The sequence below is a fragment of the Mytilus trossulus genome, chromosome 5 (assembly GCF_036588685.1).
Source record: "Mytilus trossulus isolate FHL-02 chromosome 5, PNRI_Mtr1.1.1.hap1, whole genome shotgun sequence".
Lineage (NCBI taxonomy): Eukaryota > Metazoa > Mollusca > Bivalvia > Mytilida > Mytilidae > Mytilus > Mytilus trossulus.
In genome coordinates, this window is record NC_086377.1 from 34,547,054 (window position 1) to 34,568,289 (window position 21,236).

General features: G+C 35.5%; 2 protein-coding genes across 2 annotated transcripts; both read right to left on the bottom strand.

The window, feature by feature from the left end:
* Positions 1 to 226: 226 nt before the first annotated feature.
* On the bottom strand, positions 227 to 1,534 carry LOC134717882 (uncharacterized protein F54H12.2-like). The gene has a single exon (XM_063580381.1). The coding sequence runs from the start codon at positions 1,532 to 1,534 to the stop codon at positions 227 to 229; it is 1,308 nt and encodes a 435-aa protein (XP_063436451.1).
* Positions 1,535 to 2,450: 916 nt separating this feature from the next.
* On the bottom strand, positions 2,451 to 3,620 carry LOC134717883 (uncharacterized). Its single transcript, XM_063580382.1, has one exon. It carries the CDS (start codon positions 3,618 to 3,620, stop codon positions 2,451 to 2,453), a length of 1,170 nt encoding a protein of 389 aa, XP_063436452.1.
* Between the last annotated feature and the right edge of the window lie 17,616 nt (positions 3,621 to 21,236).

A 21,236-nucleotide genomic window follows, 5' to 3' on the forward strand; every position in this document is an offset into this window, starting at 1 on the left:
CCAGGGTCTTTTCCAAGACTATCAAAATATTCTGATGTTGATGTATTATAGAAAATAACGCATATCCAGTGTTTTCCTGGATTGGGAAATGGATCTGTATTAATGATATATAGTTGTGGAAAATGTTTAATGATTGCATCGGGGAGTACATTTACCGCTGTAATGTTAATCACTGTTTCATTTAAACCTTTCAATGTTCTTAGTAGCTTTGACAACTGTTCTGTATTCATGGTTCCACTATCTTGATGTCTCTTGTCTCGTCACAAGTTAAAATGGCTTGGGATTGATAATAGCACAGACAATTTATAATCTCTGATGTAGCCGATCCGAATCTGATTTCTAAGCGTGCATTACCGTGTTTCACTAAATTCAGATAATCTTCCTGAAAATCACATGGATCTAAAGAGAACACAATGAATGTGTATCCTTTACCAAAGTCTGCTAATGATATGTTCAATCCCATGTCTTTAAGCCATTTATCACTGATTTCGAAAAGTCTAACGTATGCTGCTGCGTAATTTCTGTTTACTCCAAAATCCAAACTCAATGGAGACCCATAAACCTCCACGCCATTCACTTTCATAGTAACGTTTGTCATGTTGAAATGTTGAAAATTAAACGGATTAGCAGTATAATCTCCATCTGCAGCTTTTTGGGAAACTAGCCCAATTACTACTTTTGATGGAAGAGCTTTCGGAAACATTGCATCCCAAAAAAAATCAGTTGACCCCTTAGGAATTACATTTTGTATAACGTGACTTCTAGTGATCATGTATTGGGCTGGTGATTTTTGTATTTCGTTTCGATGGTTCATTATAACTCCCGTGTCCAATTTGACTCTCGCGGTTCTATAAAACACATCCAAAATTTTGACTTTGTAACTTGGCGAAATTTCTTCAGACATGAGTAGAAAGGGAACATTTGATCTGAAAAGTTTCATGTAGATATCGACACCACTTATAAGATATTTATCCAGTTGAAGTGCATCTTCCAATAAATTTCCTTCTAACTCGAATACTCTTGAATCTTGTGTAAATTGCATTCTGTTAACTATACCTGAATTGAGACTCACAGAGTCCATAGGGTCATCGTCTTTCATGAAGAGTTGGCTTTGAAGTTGTGAATTCTGTTCATCGTTTCCAGAAGAAAGTATCGTCTTGAAATAGGCTTTCCAAGGATAATTGTTGGAATTTATTGATATAAGCTTATTGTTCATGTAAATATCAATGTGTGAAAACATACTCTGCAACGGTAAATTAATGATACCTGTTTTTTCATCATCTACTAGCTTAGTTCCATCTGATTTTAAAATTTGCATTTTGACATATAGACGACTTTTTCTTAAATCTATATAATCATTTCCAGCTCCAGAAACAACTATTTCTATGGGGGTAGAATCATTGATTAAATTCGAAATAGGTCGTTCTTCCGTGTATGTTACTTTTTCAACAGCTACTTGATTAGGAGGAGATGCAAAAATAGATAATTCCTGAGGTTGTCCAATATCCTTATTATCCCCGCTCAAAAAAGACATGATTACTTCTTTCTCTTTTTGATATTCCACACACTATCAGAATAATCGTTTCTGATTTTCCTTTTGAAAGTTTTTTTCTTTTTCAGTTTAGATGTTGACTGCTTGTTCGATTTTTTTCTACTGACTATTTTATGTTTCCTTGACCGTTTTATATGTTTCTGTATCTTAACATGTGGTTTAGCCGTTTCTGTTTTCATTTGTGAAAATGCTCTCTCTTCTGCAGCAGCAACTGGTGACACCATAGTCGTAGGGCCCTGCATCGGCTCAGTCTCCTCCACAGCATTTGCGTTAACAGGAATCATGTAGGAACCCCTATATCTGCCATGTAAACCACGCCCTGTCTGATTTATTCTTTTACTGTTTTTGTATTTGTATGGATTAAAATTTCTGTTTACCATATTTTTATAAAATTTCTCCCACATACTAGGATCTGTTACATATGTCAAACTGTTCATCTTAAAGAACAAAAGGAAACTTTTTAAAATGAAGTGTCAGTGTAACCGGCCCTTTGAGAAATGATGCAAATACTCCTTTATCATCTGTTATAGATACATGGATATGTTCCATTGAGCCTGTTCGAACAGGGATGTAATAAGGATTGTAAAATATCATATTGCGTTGATTTCTTCTCTCAAATTGTACTCTTCTAAGTAATGGTTGCTCGTTGTTTCCTATAAAACTTTGTTGACACATATCCGAAAAAATAAATAATGATTTGTGTAAGTCAACTTGTTCGGTAGAAGTAAACTCCGTTAGTGCCACAACCCAATATCCAACTAACTGTATTGTTCTATTCAATTTGACTCTGAAATTAAAAGTTTGATTATCGGAAAATAAGTCAATCCCGTCTGCTGAAGAGACAACAATTCTCAGACTCATCTTGAATACACAATGACCGAATAACGAATGAAACTGTCTATTTGAATTCTTTTACTTCATCCTTGGATACCCACGAGTTAAATTTAGAAGGCCATCCCAACCATTTAACTAAAACTTGGTCCTTCCCCGCTATCTTTCTTTTCTTGGTAATTTTTTCAATTTTATATAGTTCAGTATCAGATTTTTCTATTTTCTGAAGTTCATTTCGGTAAAATGTTCCTTCAATTCTATCACCTAAGGCATCAAATAAAACATAAATGTCAAGATTATCTCTTTTAAATCTTTTTGAAATCGTAAAATATTCCAATGTCCAATTTTCCTGATATCCTTTCTCGAATACTCTTTTTAGTTGAGAAACTCTGACGTGATCACCCAAATTAAATTTATAGAAAGGTCGTTTCTTCTTCTTGGATTTTGTCATTTTTATTGGTTTTTGGTTTTTTTGCTCTGTCGTTTTCTTTGGTTTTTTATTTTTTTGCCTTGCTAGGTATTGGACGTACCGAATTTCATCCTCATTTTTTTTCGTCACCGAAGTTGGTGTTGCACCTCCTAACGACTGATGTGGAGTATTATTATAACTAGTTACCAGATCCTGAAGTACATCTATATATTTGTACGTTTGGTTTTCCATGAAATAGGAATATATACGATTTTTTAACGTTCTGATAACTCTTTCCGCATAGTTACTCTTTATCTGAGAGTTATGGGTGTAAAAAACATGAATCCCTGTTTTCTTCAAATATTGTTTTACACTCGCTTTGAACTCTCCTCCCTGATCGAAACGAATAGTTGATGGTCTTCTGTTACTTTGATTAAAAATAGATTGTAATGCCGTTGCAACTGTAGTGCTTTTTTTATCCTTTAACGGTCTGACTATTAGATACCTGGAAAATATATCTATCAGTATCAGTAAAAATTTGTATTTATTGTATTTCGATACATTTTCCATGGATGCGAGGTCACCGTCCCATTGCGCATCGATACCAGACACGATTACCCTATTTCTTTTAAACTTTTTTCTAGTAGGTCTCTGAACACTATAAGTATCTATTTTGGCTAAAATTCTTTTAACGCTGCCCCGACCTATGTCAAACTTCCCATCTTTTTGAATTATTTTATAAAGTTTATCAGGACCGGCAAATGCTGCAGGATGACTGGGGTCAGTCCATATTTTTCTGATGTAATCTTCTTTTTGTTTTTTACTCATTTTCATTAGCCCATTCAAGAGTCACCAACGTAATGGATGTTATACCAATGAATCACGTATTAAATATGTTTTTATACCTTTCATGTTAATACTCGTTTTATGATTTGATTTTTTTTTAAATCGTTTTTTTTTTTTTTTGGTTTTTTTTACTCATTTTCATGAGCCCATTCAAGAGTCACCAACGTAATTAATGTTATACCAATGAATCACGTATTAAATATGTTTTTAAACCTTTCATGTTAATACTCGTTTTATGATTTGATCTTTTTTTTTAAAATCTGGAATGGGAATGTCTCACATACCAAAGTGCTACCTCCTATCGGGATAGCTCGAGAAGGAGAGAATAAAAAAAAAAAAACACATAACGCCTGATGAATCGATGTATAATTTAATAATGCATATATATATATATATATAATATACGGTATATAATATACGGTTCTTTTCTTTACACAACTCAATTAGCAATTTCAGGAATCCCCTCTTGTTTGTCTAGAAGTGGTGGTAGTGGTAAAGTGTCGTTTTCATCCTCTGGGACGGGATGGTCTTCATCAGTTTCCGGGAAGGGATTACATTCTTTACAGGCCAAAATACCCATTTCGTTGTCGTGGGTAAACTCACAGATGACACCACTATTCAATTCTGGTACGAAATCTATCATCAAATCCATTACATAACAGAGACGTTCCCATTTAAACTTATTCAAGGCTACACCGCGTTTTGTAGCGACTGCTTTAGGTGCATCTTGAGGCCTCCAAAAATGTCTAATATCTACAGTAGGGAATTCTGGATTTATTGTAATGTATACACCACCTCCTAGATGAATCAAATCTTCTTCTTCAAGTTTGCCATCAAGTCCGTTTTTAAACTTTAGGTCGATCTCATCTTTCTTAGATTTTAACATCAGCCATCTGGAGAGCGTAAGACTCGCACCTTGTTTAGTTGGAAATTTCTTAGATCCTTTTGTCATGTATATGTGAATGTAAATACAGCCTTTATAGTCGTTGGCAACGACATAGCAGTCTCCCTCGAGATGTAACATACATCTTCCTTCGTAGCTTTTTTCAGTATCGTCTTCTTGATTTTGCTCCGAATCTGTCAAATATCTAAGTAACTGTGTCTGTTCAGTTTTTATTAATGTCAACCTCAATTGATTTAATGATATACGCTGAATGAAAATCTGTAACAGCTCCTTTACCATTATAGACTTTGAATCATATTTTAGCAGCCTGCTTGCATCATCATCGGAAATCATTCTCTGTTCCTTTAGATACCTAATAATAGGGACAGGTTTCATTTGTGTCGTTAAAACGTCTTCAGCTTTTCCTATTACACGTTCGGCTTTGATATGTTCAAAATGATCACTTCGTGCTGTATCTTCATGGTCGTGTTTTCCGCAAACATTGACAAAACCACCTCTGGAATCGTTGTAAAAAAATGAATCGTGCGAATAGTATTCGGAATAGCAACCGCATCTGTATTCGGTACGTTCTCTATCGAATCCCATCATGTTATACCCTGAGTATGAAAATACTGTCATGAAACAAAATATTTATGCGTTATTTTACTTTTTCAACATGACCAATCGCGAACGAGTAGGGGATGAAATACCTCTGCTAAAAGGCATGGCAAATCGATCTGGGTGCTTAAATTCTTAAATGGTTTGTCATCATGACGCAGCAGAAAAAAATAGGGTCTATAAATTATATGCATTGATTTTTTTTTTTAAATATTGATATTAAACATGATCTTTTTAGTTTGTTTGTTTGTTACAGAAAAAAATAAGGGAAATGAGCCAGAAATATCCAAGTTTGTCGGATTTCGTAAGTACCATTGCTTCCTTACCGGAACTCCGCCAATGGGCAGAAGAAAACTATCTAACGAGCCATCCTGTCATACAACAGCGAATAACAAATTTCATAACAAATATTTTACAGACCTTTACGGATGCAAACAGTTTATAATTAATCGTTTGGGCTATAGATAATCTACTTTTGACGAACCAATTAGTGATAGACAGACTCACATATCTACAAACATGTAAACATTGCGGCATAAAAATCGATCTTCCATCCAAATTACGGGAACATCAGACAGTACACGAATCGGTAAATAATCAAATAGTCAGTTATTCTCCACAAACAAGTAGGCAGAACCCCAACATCTCTATACTGAAAGCTTCTCGCACACCAGAGGTGCAAACAAAGCAGACCAACCATTTGGGTGAGTCCAGTCAAAAGGGGTATGGGGCAACGGATGAATCGTTACCGTACATCTTTGAAAAAACAGGGGAAAAAATATTTTCTAAAAATTTGGCGAGAGAAACGACGTACAAAATCAAATTCAACGATCAATGGAAAGGGAAAAAGATGAGAGATATTTTGAAAGAAGTACGCGAAATGTTTGACGACGTTCTTAACAGAGCTCGAGGTAACAACGAGGGCGACCTCGGAAGAGTCATCGTAACTCACCCTGATCTCAACAATGCCATCGTTGTACCATTGGACAAATGGTCCAACATCGACTCTAACAGAGTTATGACAGCTGTGGAAAATGTCTTAAATAGCGAAGAAAATTTACCTTTGGATACGCAGATGAACGTCGTTGTTGGACGCATAGCCATACCAAGCGGTAGCGGGCGTACACTACCGATCATCAGATTAAATGGTCCGAATAGCTCTATAGCTCTGAAAAGATCCATGCTTCGGATATCCAACGACGACCATTTGTGTTTGGCCACTGCCGTGGGAAGGTGTTTTCTAAAACTGTGCGAAATGGTACACGGAGACAAATGGAAAAACGTAACCAAGAACGATCCCCCCTATATGAACACGTTCATGAAGGTCATAAAACATGGGATGACAACGAAGAGCTACTACAAGCATGTAGGTGATGGGAAGAAGTCCTACGGAAAAACAATGGCATTGACCTTGTGTAAAGAGGCCAACCTTTCAATCAATAAACCATTAACGATCAGAGACATCGACGCTCTAGAAGAGTTGCTTGAGGTCAATATTTTGGTTTTGTCTGCCAAACTTGGTAACAAGTTCTGTCGAGTCGCAAATAACCCAGACCGTAGAAATATTTACCTGTACCTTACCGAAAATTCCACCACAGACGGAGGAGGGCATTTCGACGGAATAGGTAGCATTAATGGATTTTTTGGATTCGGGTACTTCTGTGCTTCTTGTTTAATACCTTACAAAAACAAAGGGAGACACTCTTGCATAAATACGTGCGACGTATGTGGTAGCCAAAATTGCAAGTCAAGTGCAGACCAAAAGCAGTGCGTGTATTGCAATCGAACATGTCGCAATCAAGATTGTTACATTAGCCATCGCGAGAGGAAAGACACCAGAGGAAGGGACACAGAGAAGTCCATGTGCGAGAGATTTTATCAGTGTAGAACCTGCAAAAAAGTCCTCTGCAGACAAAAAAGAAGTCCGGAGGATCACAAGTGCGGTGAATGGAAATGCAAAAATTGTTTCGAATACCAATTCGGAAACCATTTGTGTTTTCAACGCCGGCAAAGAAATAGAGAGTCGACTACAGACGAACCTAGAAAATTTTTTTTTTTCGATTTTGAAACTACGCAAAACGAATTGATGGTTTGCACAGATGGCTACGCACCAAGAGTACCTTGTGGAAGACAATTTCCTATGAGAAATGGTATATGTGCACGTTCTGAGGCGGGTGAACCCAAAGCATCGTGTTCGGATGGACATGTACCAAGAGGTGTTGAAGTGAAATGTAATCTGGAGACAAGGTGTGATAAATGTCGTCTTTGCGTGAAATGCGATCAATCGTGGTGTGGACTAACGGAACACAAGGTAAACTTTGCCGTGCTGCAGTCTTCATGTGTCAAATGCCAGAACGAAGAATTGACCAAAGACTCGAAGTGTAACTCTTGTGGTAGCCGTTGCGACACGTGTAGCGTCCTCCGAAAGAAATTAATACCGTTACCATGCGAGAACCGTTGTGGGTTTAGACAACGGGTATTTAGAGGGAACGACGTACCACAACAGTTTTGTTCGCATATCATGACTCCCTGTTATAAAAATACCGTGTTGATGGCACATAATGCCAAGGGATTCGATAACTATCCCATACTTAACTGTCTCCTGGACAATCACAGCGTCAAACCGAACAAAATTATTTTTGACGGTTCCAAAATCAACTACATGCACGTTTCTAAAGGACTGGATCTGACCTTCCTAGATTCGCTTAATTTCATTCAAATGAAACTCTCCAAAATACCAGAATGTTTTGGTTTGAGAGAGGTGACGAAAGGTTATTTTCCGCATTTGTTTAACACACAGGAAAATCAATCGTATCGAGGTCCGTATCCCGATGAAAGTTATTACGGAATCGAAAACATGTCTGGGAAGGATGTCCAGAAATTCCGGGAATGGTATGCGTCTAAGCAAAATGCCATTTTTGACTTTCAATCGGAAATGTACGACTACTGTGTCTCCGACGTAGATATTTTACGACGTGGTTGCATGAAATTTCGTCAGTTAATGATGGAGGTCACGTCGGAGAGAAAATTAAACGCAAATGGTGAAATGGTAACTCAAAGGGAAGGTATAGACCCCTTTGATTACGTTACGATAGCCTCTGCGTGTCAAGCAATTTACCGGGAATTGTTTTTGGACGAGGAATATGAAACTCGCCTTATAGACAGACGAAACAATGAGACTGTAAGGTGTCAAACGAAATTTGATGAAAACAACGTTGTACATTTCAAAATACCTGAAGGTGATTGGGTGACTAAAGATACGATAGATTCTGACAGATATGGTAAACCGACGACTGTCTTCCTCAAAACCCCTCTTGCGTTGGTCCCTTCGCAAGGTTACGTATCGAGAGACAATTTTAGCAAGATATCAATTCAATGGTTAGAATGGACCATGGAATCCGCCAGACGAAAAGATGGTCAACCGACGATTCATATTCAACATGCTCTAAATGGAAGAGGAGAACATAGAGTACAGGGTACGAATTACAGATTGGACGGATATGAAGAACGAGGTACAAGAAGGATAGCATACGAATTTCACGGTGAGTTTGTTTGTTTGTGTGTGTGTGTGTGTTTAAGATGTGTTGAAGACCGCGGCGGCGGCGCGCGCGCGCGCGCCCGCGGTCTTCGAGTCCGCGGCGCGGTCTTATTTTTTTTTTCTTTTTTTCTTTTTTTCTTTTTTAATTTTTTTCTTTATTTTATTTTTTTCCAAAGGATGTCGTTTCCATGGTTGTCCGTCCTGTTTTCCACACGTCAACTATCACCATAGGAGAAGCAACAGACACAACACAGACAATATCCATGACAGTAACAACAACAGATATAAATTATACCATTACAGGTACAAAAAAAAATGTATTACCTTTTTTGTACATTGAATTTTGTTGTGTAAAAAATAGATGTAAATCAAGATTTTTGTTTGATTTATGAAATACATTGTTGAAGTGAGCCAAGTTTATAATGTCCATTGGCCAATATTTCAAAGATTTTAAGGACAGTGTCACATTATAAACTTTATCTTTCCTGTACTTTATTTTTCAGAGTTCACCTCTGTAATTTGAAAAGTAACTTGATCTAAAAGGTGTTTCATTGAGTAAATATTTTTATAAATGCCCCAAAAAAAAAAGTGTACAAAACAACACCAATATATATATATAAAAAAGAAACATTAAATATAAATATCTATGAATATTTTGGATAACAGATATCCTTCATCAGTATGATAATGATGTAAATTGAATCATATCAATCTATTCTGATTTAACTATAATAATTATTTTTTTTTTATAGGATTGTGGATTTGGGCTGTAGTTTTCAGTGTTTTCATTGTAGCTGCCTTAATGAAACTTATTCTTCAACTGCGAAAACAACAGAACCAATACCTACCACTGCTTAGAAGCCTTAATTCTACCACAAATTCACATCTTTATAGCCAGACCATGCAGTCCTCATATTTAAGTATGGAATCATCCCAAACACCATCAGCACAGGGAAATATTAGCACGCCTGAACCATTCAATCGTAGCATCTACACGCCACCACAGTCATCAAGCCCAAAACATGATACACTACCATCACCACCTACAGTATTTCATATCAATGACCAAGAGGAATCACTTGAACCTTCTGCATCACCAATTGAATTGATGTCAATATCTCCCATTGCCAGTAGAACAAGAACCAAAACCAAAAAAAAGATCATGTTTGAGGAAATTAATTTGTAAAAAAAAATTACTTGGACATTTTGAATCAAAGTCAGAAAAAAAATCATAACTTTTGAATTATTTTTTTTTTATTTCTTTGGATAAACAAAGACCATAATTGTCTAAATATTTTTTAGTGCATCAGTTTTTCAAGAAAGAAAAATAGCAACAACAAAAAAATCAGAAATACTACTACTCAAGGTTTAGACTACACATTCCAAATAGGCTGATTTGTTGTCAATTTTTATTTTCATGAATGTTTAGACTACAATTCCACATAGGTTGTTTTGTTGTCAATTTTTATGTCCATGAAGGTTTAGCCTACAATTCCAAATGGGTTGTTTTGTTGCCAATTTTTATATTCATGAAGGTTTAGACTACAAATTCTAAATATGTTTGTTTTATTGTCAACTTTTATATTCATTAGGGTTTAGAAAAGCATGTCTGTCATTATTATTAGATTAGATTTACAGTAGATGTAGCATTTAATCCCATTGTTGAATCTAGATTTTGTTGTAGTTGTTTTTTTTTTGTTTTAATTTAGATATGAAGTTTAGAAAAAAAAAATGTCAGTCATTTTTACTAGATTTAATTTACAGTAGATGTAGTTATTTTTTACACTGTTAAATCTAAATTTTTGTTTTTAATTTAGATATTCAATTAATAACTAGTCATTTTGTATTTGTGCCAATGAATTTTATTTACAAAACACTCAATATATGTGCCATTAATAGCATTATTACAATACATCATAAATTAGGTAAACTTATAGAAATCTTAAAACATGTATACCCCCCTTTTTTTACTTTTTCATAAATATCACGTATCATGTTTATATGTGCCTATAAACTGTGATAAATTTATTTTACTACAAAGGACAATAACTCCTTAAGTGGTCAACTGACCATTTTGGTTATGTTGACTTATTTGTAGATTTTACTTTGCTGAACATTATTGCTGTTTACAGTTTATCTCTATCTATAATAATATTCAAGATAATAACAAAAAACAGCAAAATTTCCCTAAAATTACCAATTCAGGGGTAGCAACCCAACAACAGGTTGTCCGATTCATCTGAAAATTTCAGGGCAGTTAGATCTTGACCTGATGAACATTTTTACCCCTCGTCAGATTTGCTCTAAATGCTTTGGTTTTTGAGTTATAAGCCAAAAACTGCATTGTACCCCTATTTTTATTTTTAGCCGTGGCGGCCATCTTGGTTGGTTGGCGGGGTCACCGGACACAATTTTTAAACTAGATACCCAAATGATGATTATGGCCAAGTTTGGATTAATTTGGCCCAGCAGTTTCAGGAGAAGATTTTTGTAAAAGTTAACGACGACGGACGCAGGACGACGGGCGACGACGGACGCCAAGTGATGAGGTGAGCTAAAAATAAGATGAATATGATGAGGTATGCGTGCCAATGAGACAATTCTCTTTCCAAGACACAACGTAAAGTAAGCATTTATTTATATTGCTTTCAACACAAGTATGCTTACACCAAAAATAAACTATAAAGGCTCTGAAATTACTCTTTTAAAAACTTAGGTAACTTGAACAATTCTTGTCTTTAGTCACATTATCTGTTTCCATTCTTTATACGTCATTATTAATTTATTATACAATTTGAAATCAATTGTTGTTTCATATTAGAAACAATAACCGTTGTTTCATATTAGAAACAGTAACCAAACAAATGTCTTGTTATAACATATTTAATATTCTTATATTTTCAGTATGTCAAGCTAGTTGAGAGTGCCTCATTTACAGTTTAATCTGAGGTGTTGAGGAATAAAACAAATAAGGCAAAACGGGGAAAAATCCAGGATATAGTTTAGTAATAAAACTTATGCCAATTGTATTTAGAACTGAAGAAGTGGCAAATTCAAGAGGCCAAGGCTTAAGACCTGCCAAGACTGGAGATATCATATTACCTCTAGATGCTGACAAAATAAAGACGGTGAAAGGTAACATAAATTTCTTAAAAGTATAGATATTCCTCAAATCTTCTTGACGTGAATTCCCTTTTCTCACTTGTACAATAGATGACTTCATAAGTTTTTGAATGGAAAATATGTGGTATTTTTAATAGTAAACTATATAAAAAGATTATTTTTGTTGTTCAGAATTTAAACTTGTAACCTACTCCAGATATTATATCTAGATATGTGGTAATTGTCAATGTTCAATTATAAATCATACAAACAAATAGTACTCCATATATTTCAGTGTATGCTGAAGGATTCTGTAGAAAACACAGTTGCAAGCAAGCTACAGATTAAGAGATGAATTATGCCATTAGTGAATGCATTGTCTATGCAAGTAAAAAAGTTTAAGAGACAAATCCAAAAATAAACTGATGGTTGAACATTTGAAAACTTTAAAATAAGCTATTACTTTAAACATATAATGATATGGTTTTAATGGAGACCTATGAATAAACCATCATGTTAAAAAGAAAACTTTTTTCAAGTATTATTTTGTACATAATGTAGTCTTATTCATACCATAGAATTTACACGAATGACTGTTTAGGGATGTTCGATAAGAACATGCATTAAACCATAAAAAGGCACTTTAAAATCACACATATATGATTTGGTATCAAATGCATTGAACGTGTAATTAATTTGCCATGACGGGCAATCACAACTTACTTGGGTATGCCATGTATGTTTTAATGGATTTGAATTTTGATTTTTGATTGAACAGCTCAATACTGTTTTGTATATACTGCTGGAAGGATTTTTTTCTGGATTCAGATTTTAGATATTTGGAGTGGGAATTTAGAAAATCTGGTAGGAAATTTTAAAATTCAAGTAGGAATAAATCCGATTTTAAAGTAGGAATTTTTGGAAGGAGTTTTTAGTAGGAATTTCTGATGGGAATTTTAAGTAGGAATTTTTGGAAATTTTGGTAGGAATTTCTAGTAGGAATCCTGCTAATTTACATTTTTCGTCAATATTACATGTGGATTCCTACTACTGTCTGGTCAGAATATGTACGTGGGAATTTTAAGTAGGATTTTCTAGTAGGAATGTTTAGTAGGAATTTCTAGTGGGAATTTTTTAAGTAGAAATCCTGCTAATTTACAAATTCCTACTAGATTTCATGTACATTCCACCAAGAAAAGTTCGTACAGGAACCTACTGAAGAACATATTAAGTGGTTATATTACAAAGATATTCGGAAACAGCTTACGGTACCATATAACATATATCATATATGCAGATTTTGAATGTCTGCAAGAACCAATACTAGAACGCGACGGGGGTGATCAAAAGACGGAAAAGACCACCAAACACATACCATGTGGCTACTTACAAAGTAGTAGGTCTAGCACCTGAAACGTCAAATGAACCAGTAGTAAATCAGGGTGCAGATGCTACCGATATATTGTTGAGTGTATGGTAAAGTAACAGGAAGAAATAGAACAATGATTTAAACATTGCGAGCCCATGTTCATGAGTGGGAGTGATTGGCAATCGTTTAAGAAGGCAACTCTTTGTCACACATGTAAAAAAAGAACTAGCAGACATAGGAGTTCGAGATTATTGTCACGTGACTGGAAAATTTCGAGGGGCGGCTCATAACGACTGTAATATTAATTTTAGTTTACAGGTCGAACTCCAGTTGTATTGCATAACAACCTTCGGAGATATGAGTCACCTGATTATGCAAGCTATTGGAAAAGTTGAATGAAATCAACTGAATTATATCGCTAATAATATGGAAAAGTATATTTCTTTTTCATTGAGATGTATGTATTTTATAGACTCGCTCCAATTTATGTCTTCCTTATTACAAAAACTCGTGGAAAACCTTGCAAAAGAAGGTTCGAGTAAATTTAGACACACGACAAGCCTACTTCTGCGAAAACAAGTATACTCTTACGAGTATTTTGATTCCGATGCAAAAATTTTTGAATTTCAACTACCACCGATTTAAAATTTTTACAGTACACCATCGGGAGAAGGTATAACCCCACTGGACTATGAACATGCACAACACGTATGGCAATTATTTAACATACAGAATCTCGGACAGTACCACGATCTATAAGTTCTATCAGACGTCCTTGCATTAGCCGACGTCTTTGATTGATTGATGGTTGCTTAACGTCCAGTGGCAAATGTGTCATGCATATTCAGGACGAGAACAAGTTTACAATAAATACAATAGGTAGGTTGATACATTAGAGGCCATCTGGGATTATGGTCGGGAACATTTGGACTACCACTGGAAAATGAGGGTATATTGGATAGGAACAGAAAGTTTGCCTTGCAACAGGCCACCTTCGGACACCTCAAAAAATTGTTGCAATGGTTCTTAACGTGCAAAGAGCGTGGCACTCTCTTTACATGAGCCAAGATCTGTCTCAACCACTATGGACTGGATGTTGCAAATTTTTATACATCACCCAGTTTGGCCTGGCAGGCTGCCTTGAAAATGAAAAGTGTCAAGTTGGATTACCAACTGACATAGACATGCATTTGTTTATAGAGAATGATTTAAGAGGCACTCTGTTTAACTCTGCAGAGTGACATAGTTTATAATGTGTCATTTTTATCTAAGGGCATACGATACAGTCCTAGACGTATACTTTAGGCACATATAATAGCCATTCGAATTGTTACGCATTGTTTTCACAAAGATGATAATAATATAACAACTACCGGGTAACACGCAGGTGTCATTAAATGAGTTGTTTATATGTATTTTGAATACGTCAAAGGAAGGCAAACATGTTATTTATGAAAGCAAACTTTTGGACTAAAATATATATCTCCTTTCATGGGATGCACTGCATGTAAATAAGTTCAATAAATATTTGTTAATTTAGGGACATCAAAATTTTAATGAAGGATAAAAAAAATAATTCACATAGGTTTTTTTCACTGACCCGCCTACACCCCCCCCCCCCCCCCCCCCCCCTCTTAACATAATTTTGGGAAAATCGATTGATCCATATGTATATATGTAAAAATCAATGTCAGATAACCAAATCTTGCAGCAGTTCAACCCCCACCCCCAAACTATTTGAATTAAGTTTTTTTTTTATCTTACATTGATCTTTTGATGTCGTCCCTTATAGAAATTAGATCAAGCCCACTAGTTTAGATAATTTTCTAATGGAGAGGGACACAAAACACTTACTTTTTCACTATGTTATTATTTTTTTTAATTTGTGTTCAATAGTGTTAATTGATTCTCAAAGCCTTACATCATTGTGCATTAAACCAAGTCCTGTACCGTATCATTTTAAGATCAGATGTTGAAATTTATTATTGCAGGCTGCTTTTTGCTGCACTGCATTTCAACAAGAAATCTGCCAGACCACAAGCAGTTACAAAAAATGGAGTAGCAAGATATAGTATACAATTTCTTAAGTACAAGAGTGGCGGCTATAGCACAAGGAAAAAAGACCAATCCATCATTAAGTTTATCATTTCAGAGGTTATAGAAAATTGTATGACAATCCACAAATTTAACACATGTAGCAGAAGATGACATTCAACCATATCAGTTTGAGCCCGAACTTTCTGGTGGTAACAGCGACGATGGTAGAAATAATGCATCACTGGACGGGGACGACGATATGGAACAGAGATTAGGAAATACAAACTGGTAAGATCCCCCAAGGATGACTGGGGTATAGAAATATGGTCACATGGTCTTCTCCCGACCGGCAGTAAAACGCTTGCCGACGTGGGGCGTCTGTTTGGCTGTGCGGGATGTATCAAGTTTGCAGTCACGTCCGGTCAGAAGGGGAACGTTAAATCCGATGCCTCGTGTAAAGAGAGTGCCACGCTCTGTGCACGATAAATCACTAGCATAGCTGTTTGCATCCATAATATATTTCTTTTGATCAATGTTAACATATCATCAAGGGTAGCCAGTCCTGTGCGTCACTTTCGGTAAATCGGGTCACGTGGTGAGGAAGCCGTGTTTCCGGAAATAGCACTGTTTGGAATTCCCATAAGTAAAAATTATCAAACTTTACTCGATATTTTCTCCGTTATTAATTGAACAAATGTCATTGTTTTTTTTGTTTTTTTTGGGGGGGGGGGTATACGGTAACTTAGTACTATATAATGAAAATAACTCGATATAAGCGTTTTAGTTACTCTTTAAAAAAAATGGAATGTGGCATAATTATTTATTATGTTCATATGGTAATGATTTTCGTGGAAGATTTGTAAAACATTTTTTTCTGTAGGGGAGGTGTTGAAGAGACAAATGGGCAAGAAGCATTTAGGAATTGGTTAAGATACATAGAATTGATGAGAGCAAAGTTTCCAAATGCTGCTGCATTATCATTGAGCGCTACTTGCACCAACAAGATAAAGAAGCAGGTCTTGAAAATCCTGAACAAGAGCAACAATAAACTTGTTGTTAAAAAAAAATGAAAATTATGTTGACACTGCAATGTTTTGGCTTATAGACTCATTTGAACGTTTAGTTTCCAAAACCATTGATGCATGCCAACAGAATAAATGAAGTTTCAAAATTGTATAAATACACTACAAGTGACGTGCAAATGTGGAATTATCTGGTTGAAATGTTTCATTCTGAAACATCTGACAAATAAACAGAAAAAAAAATAGAGGATACGTGTCAAATGTCTAGTGATATAAGAATTGTATTTGCAACCACTGCATTAGGAATTGGTATTGGTAGAATGTTATAGCATCATACTTAACGGATCACCGAGAAGTATACTGGATTTAGTTCAGGAAATATGAAGAGTGGTCCGGGACAATGCTTACTCTGTTGCAATCTTACTGCACAACTCCTTCCAATTTCAAAGTGTCAACAAGGAAGTCAAGACAGTATTCACAACAAATACTTGCAAAAGATAGGTTCTGAACAGTAATCTCTACTGATCAACTAAACAGTATATTTTTAACTTGTAAACACGAAAAAAAAAGAGAAAAAAGGGGGATAACCTTACATTCTCTCATGGCAAGTAAAATGTTAATTCATTGTGGTAAGCTTATACAAATGTTTTTCAATGAATAAACATGTTGGTTTTTTTCCAGTATTCTGGACGGTGTCAGGTATATTTGATTGATTGATTGATTGATTGTTGGTTGCTTAACGTCCAGTGGCAAATATTTCATGCATATTCAGGACGAGAACAAATTCACAATAAATACAATTGGTAGGTTGATATAATAGAGGCCATCTGGGATGATGGTCAGGGAAATTTTGACTGCCACTGGAAAATGAGGGAATATTGGTTAGGGACAGAAATTTTGCCTTGCAACAGGCCACCTACGGACCCCTCAAAAGAGTTGTTGCAAGGGTTCTTAACGTGCAAAGAGCGTGGCACTCTCTTTACACGAGGCATCGGATTTAACGTCCCCCTTCTGACCGGACGTGACTGCAAACTTGATACATCCCGCACAGCCAAACAGACGCCCCACTTCGGCAAGCGTTTTACTGCCGGTCGGGAGAAGACCAAGTGACCATATTTCTATACCCCAGTCACCCTTGGGGATCAGGTATATTTGTAACGTTCATTTCACTGGTTGAAGTCAATATGATTTACACAAGCAGACAGCAGAAACAGCCATATTTACCAATTACTAAATCACAACGGGATTTAACGACAACAACACAGCTAACCCAGACACCAGATAATACTCCGTCCTTTGATCTTTATTCATCCCCGGAACTCTCTGCACCTCAAAATGGAATATCTGACAACACCAATTGCGAGAAGAACTGGAATCCACTAGATTAAGACACACTAAACCAAAGAGACATACATGTAAATGAATTGTTAAAATGTGATGAAATTAGTTTTATTTTCATATATTCATAATGTCTGACGACGAGGACGTTACGTATATGACAACAGCCGAAAGACAATCGTTTGATAAAATTAAGACATGGGCCAGTGTTATTAAACTGACAGAAGCAACATCTGATTGATTGTTGGTTGCTAAATGTCTAGTGGCAAATATTTCATGCATTTTCAACACGAGAACAAGTTCACAAAAAAATGCAATAGGTAGATGACGATAGAGCAACATCCGATGCTGTCTTAGAGCTTGGTTTTAACAGAATGGAAGCATTATCTCTCATCAAAAGCAGACGATGTAGTAGAGACTAATATTCCTATGGGATTGATTGATTGTTGGTTGCTTAACGTCCAGTGGCAACTATTTCATGCATATTCAGGACGAGAACAAGTTAACAATAAGTACAATAGGTAGGTTGTTGTAATAGAGGCCATCTAGGATGATGGTCGGGGAAATTTGGACTGCCACTGGAAAATGAGGGTATATTGGATAGGGACAGAAATTTTGCCTTGAAAAATGCCAACTACGGACCCCTCAAAGAATGTGGCACTCTCTTTACACGAGGAATCGGATTTAACGTCCCCCTTCTGGTCTGACGTGACTGCGAATTTGAGACATCTCGCACAGCCAAACGGACGCCCCACTTCGGCAAGCGTTTGACTGCCGGTCGGGAGAAGACCAAGTGACCATATTTCTATTCCCCAGTCACCCTTTGAGAGTCAGGTCAAATACATATTGGGTTAAACATGTTTAAATTTAAACAGTTTCCTTGACACATTTATGAGAGGAACATATATTAAGAATAAAACTAGTTTACAAATGCGTAAAGCCACCAACAATCATCAATCAATGTTTACAAATGCATAACACTTTAAGAAAAACTATGGTTAGTCAGCAACTTGAAACTGAACGCTTCATTAGATTTTCATCCTGGATTGATTGGTTTGTGCAATATCAAAACTACGACAAATTTATATAAAATACCATCGTGAAAACATTCAGTTATTGACTGTTCACCTGTTGAGTTATATAAGTTTACAGAGAAGTTTATTCTTAAAGAAGTTCAGAAAGAACTGTATCCGAAGGAAGTGATATGTCTGAAAAACAAACAGTCCCTACCAAAAGATAGCAGCATACTATCTCTTTCAACTATGTATGATTATGATGCTTTACTGAGAGTTGGCGGTTGACTAAATCGTGGAAAACTTTCATTCGGTGAACAAAATCTTATCATTGTATCTGAAAACACATCTCAACACTATTAGTAAGGCATTATCATGAGAAAACGCACCACCAGGGACGTCATATAACAGGGAACTGTGCGCAGTGCTGGATTTTGGATAACTGGAGGCAAGCGCCTAATTTATTCGATACTTCATAACTGTTTTGTTTGCAAGAAATTGTGAGGTAAAACTGAACACCAGATAATGTCAGATTTACCTGTGGACCGTGTAACCCTATGTCCATCGTTCACTTATGTAGGGGTGGACACCTTTGGCCCTGGTCATTTCCACTCGACGTACTAGAGGAGGACAGGCAAACTCCAAACGTTTGGCCATCATGTTTTCGTGTCTAGCATCACGTGGAATTCACATTGAAGTAGTTGAAGAGCTTACGTCATCATCATTTATAAATGCACTTAGGAGGTTTATAGCGCTTAGGGGACAAGTTAAAGAGTTCAGGTCAGGCAGAGGAACAAATTTTATTTGGGCTACCAAAGATTTAAACATGAACATGATAAACGTAAAGGACACATTAGTGCCATTAGTGCAAAAAATCTTAATGGATAATGGAACTAGTTTGAAGTTTCAGGTACCACATTGTGTCATTAGCAGTATTATATTTATTGTTTACTAGTCATACAAAAGCAATTTCTTCTTCTTGTAGTAAAATTGTCATGTTTGTTTATTTCAGTTTTTCACCTCTTGTTTTGCGTTAATAAAGATTAAAGCAACTATCGACTTAGCGTTTAACATTACAACAACACTTTGCTGATTACATTACAAAATAAAATGGTATCCATCTGTAATAAATTTATCGCTCATAGAAGACAGTTATGATTTATATTCTCTTTGATGAACATAAATTAGTATTTAGCTATACTCATGTCCACCTAAAGCCATGTTCTGTGTGGTCTTTAAACATCGTTTTAGTGTCTTTAGGGCAAACACTTTCTTCTTATTGCTCTTAGAAGTCATTTTTTGTATCTCTATACACCGGTCCTACAATCATCTATTCCTGAGGTAGGAAAGACTCAATAATTTAAACATTCTAAAAAAAATTAACAGTTAGTTTCAAATTATGAACATATCAATAATAACTAAAGTTAACACACACATTTACATAATGATTTTTTATGTGCATTTTAAATTACTTCTAATAATTATTTAGGTCGAACATATAATTTAACTTTTCTCTACCTTTGTTTTATCGTTTTCCCATTTCAATACTAATAGCGACAGAATCATTTTTGTTTACCTGTAATTTACAACACTAGAGATAGTTAATTTTATAAGGGAAAAGAGCTTAACAGTGTTCTGCCTAAAAGATTTTTCAAGATAATCTAAATGCAGAGTTTACAATTGGTAGTAATGCTACATAGAGTTTAAAAGCAAGATACTAGCTATGACAATATTATTTGCAACAACAAATGGAAGTTTTTAACGACCTTGACTGGCTATACAGCCCTTGCACGGTCGGTTTATTATATTATTTGGCCGACCGTGCAAGGGCTATATAGCCAGATAAGGTCGTTTAAGACATCCATTTGTTGACAATATTATTTCTCTGTCACCTGTGTGATTAAGCAAATTTTTATAATAATCCTGTTCACCTAGTGTACACAGAAATACACCCTAACCTCAAGGAGGTTCATAAGCTTTATTATATTTTAGACGAACTCTAATTGTTCAATGACAGAAATTAATACGGCAGTAAAGCAGTTAACAATTTTGTTCTTTCAATAACTGTTCTATTCAGGTAGAATTAAATGGCGAAAATTAACAAGTTTCTAAGTTTCTCTTGTACAAATAACGTCAAAATCATTTTCAATACTAAAATACTTGTATGGGATATTATCTAATGCTTCAAGCCAACTGTGCAATGGCTGTATAAAAACTTCCATATGTTGTAATACGTCAAAGTGATATAATTTTTAAATTGCCATCAGCGAGTGTATTTCTTATTGATGTTTCCGATTGTACACTAATGACAGAGTACATTTGTGAGAATTACTCTAATAATATTGTATAAAAACCAAGTACTAGCAATGTCGAAATTATTTTCCTGTCACCTGTATGATAAAGAAATGTTTTTGTTATCTGCTAACGACTGTAGTAAAGCAGGAAGGATTACGACAGTTCTCAGGACTTAATGTCTCAAATATACCTGCCAGCTGTATGACGTATTCTTAGGACTAATTTCGTTATCTGTGTAGTACTGTAAAAGTCAGGCGGGGTTTTAAAGACTGAAATTCTTAGGACATAGTCTGAAATGATGTGTTGTCACATTGAAGACTAAACTTGAAATATTTTTTTATTTGAACATTTAATAATTTCTTAGTTAAGGTAAATGTTCACCA

Coding starts and splice junctions, on each gene's coding strand:
- LOC134717882 (XM_063580381.1), bottom strand. CDS start 1,534: ATGTCTTTTTTGAGCGGGGATAATAAGGATATTGGACAACCTCAGGAA.
- LOC134717883 (XM_063580382.1), bottom strand. CDS start 3,620: ATGAGTAAAAAACAAAAAGAAGATTACATCAGAAAAATATGGACTGAC.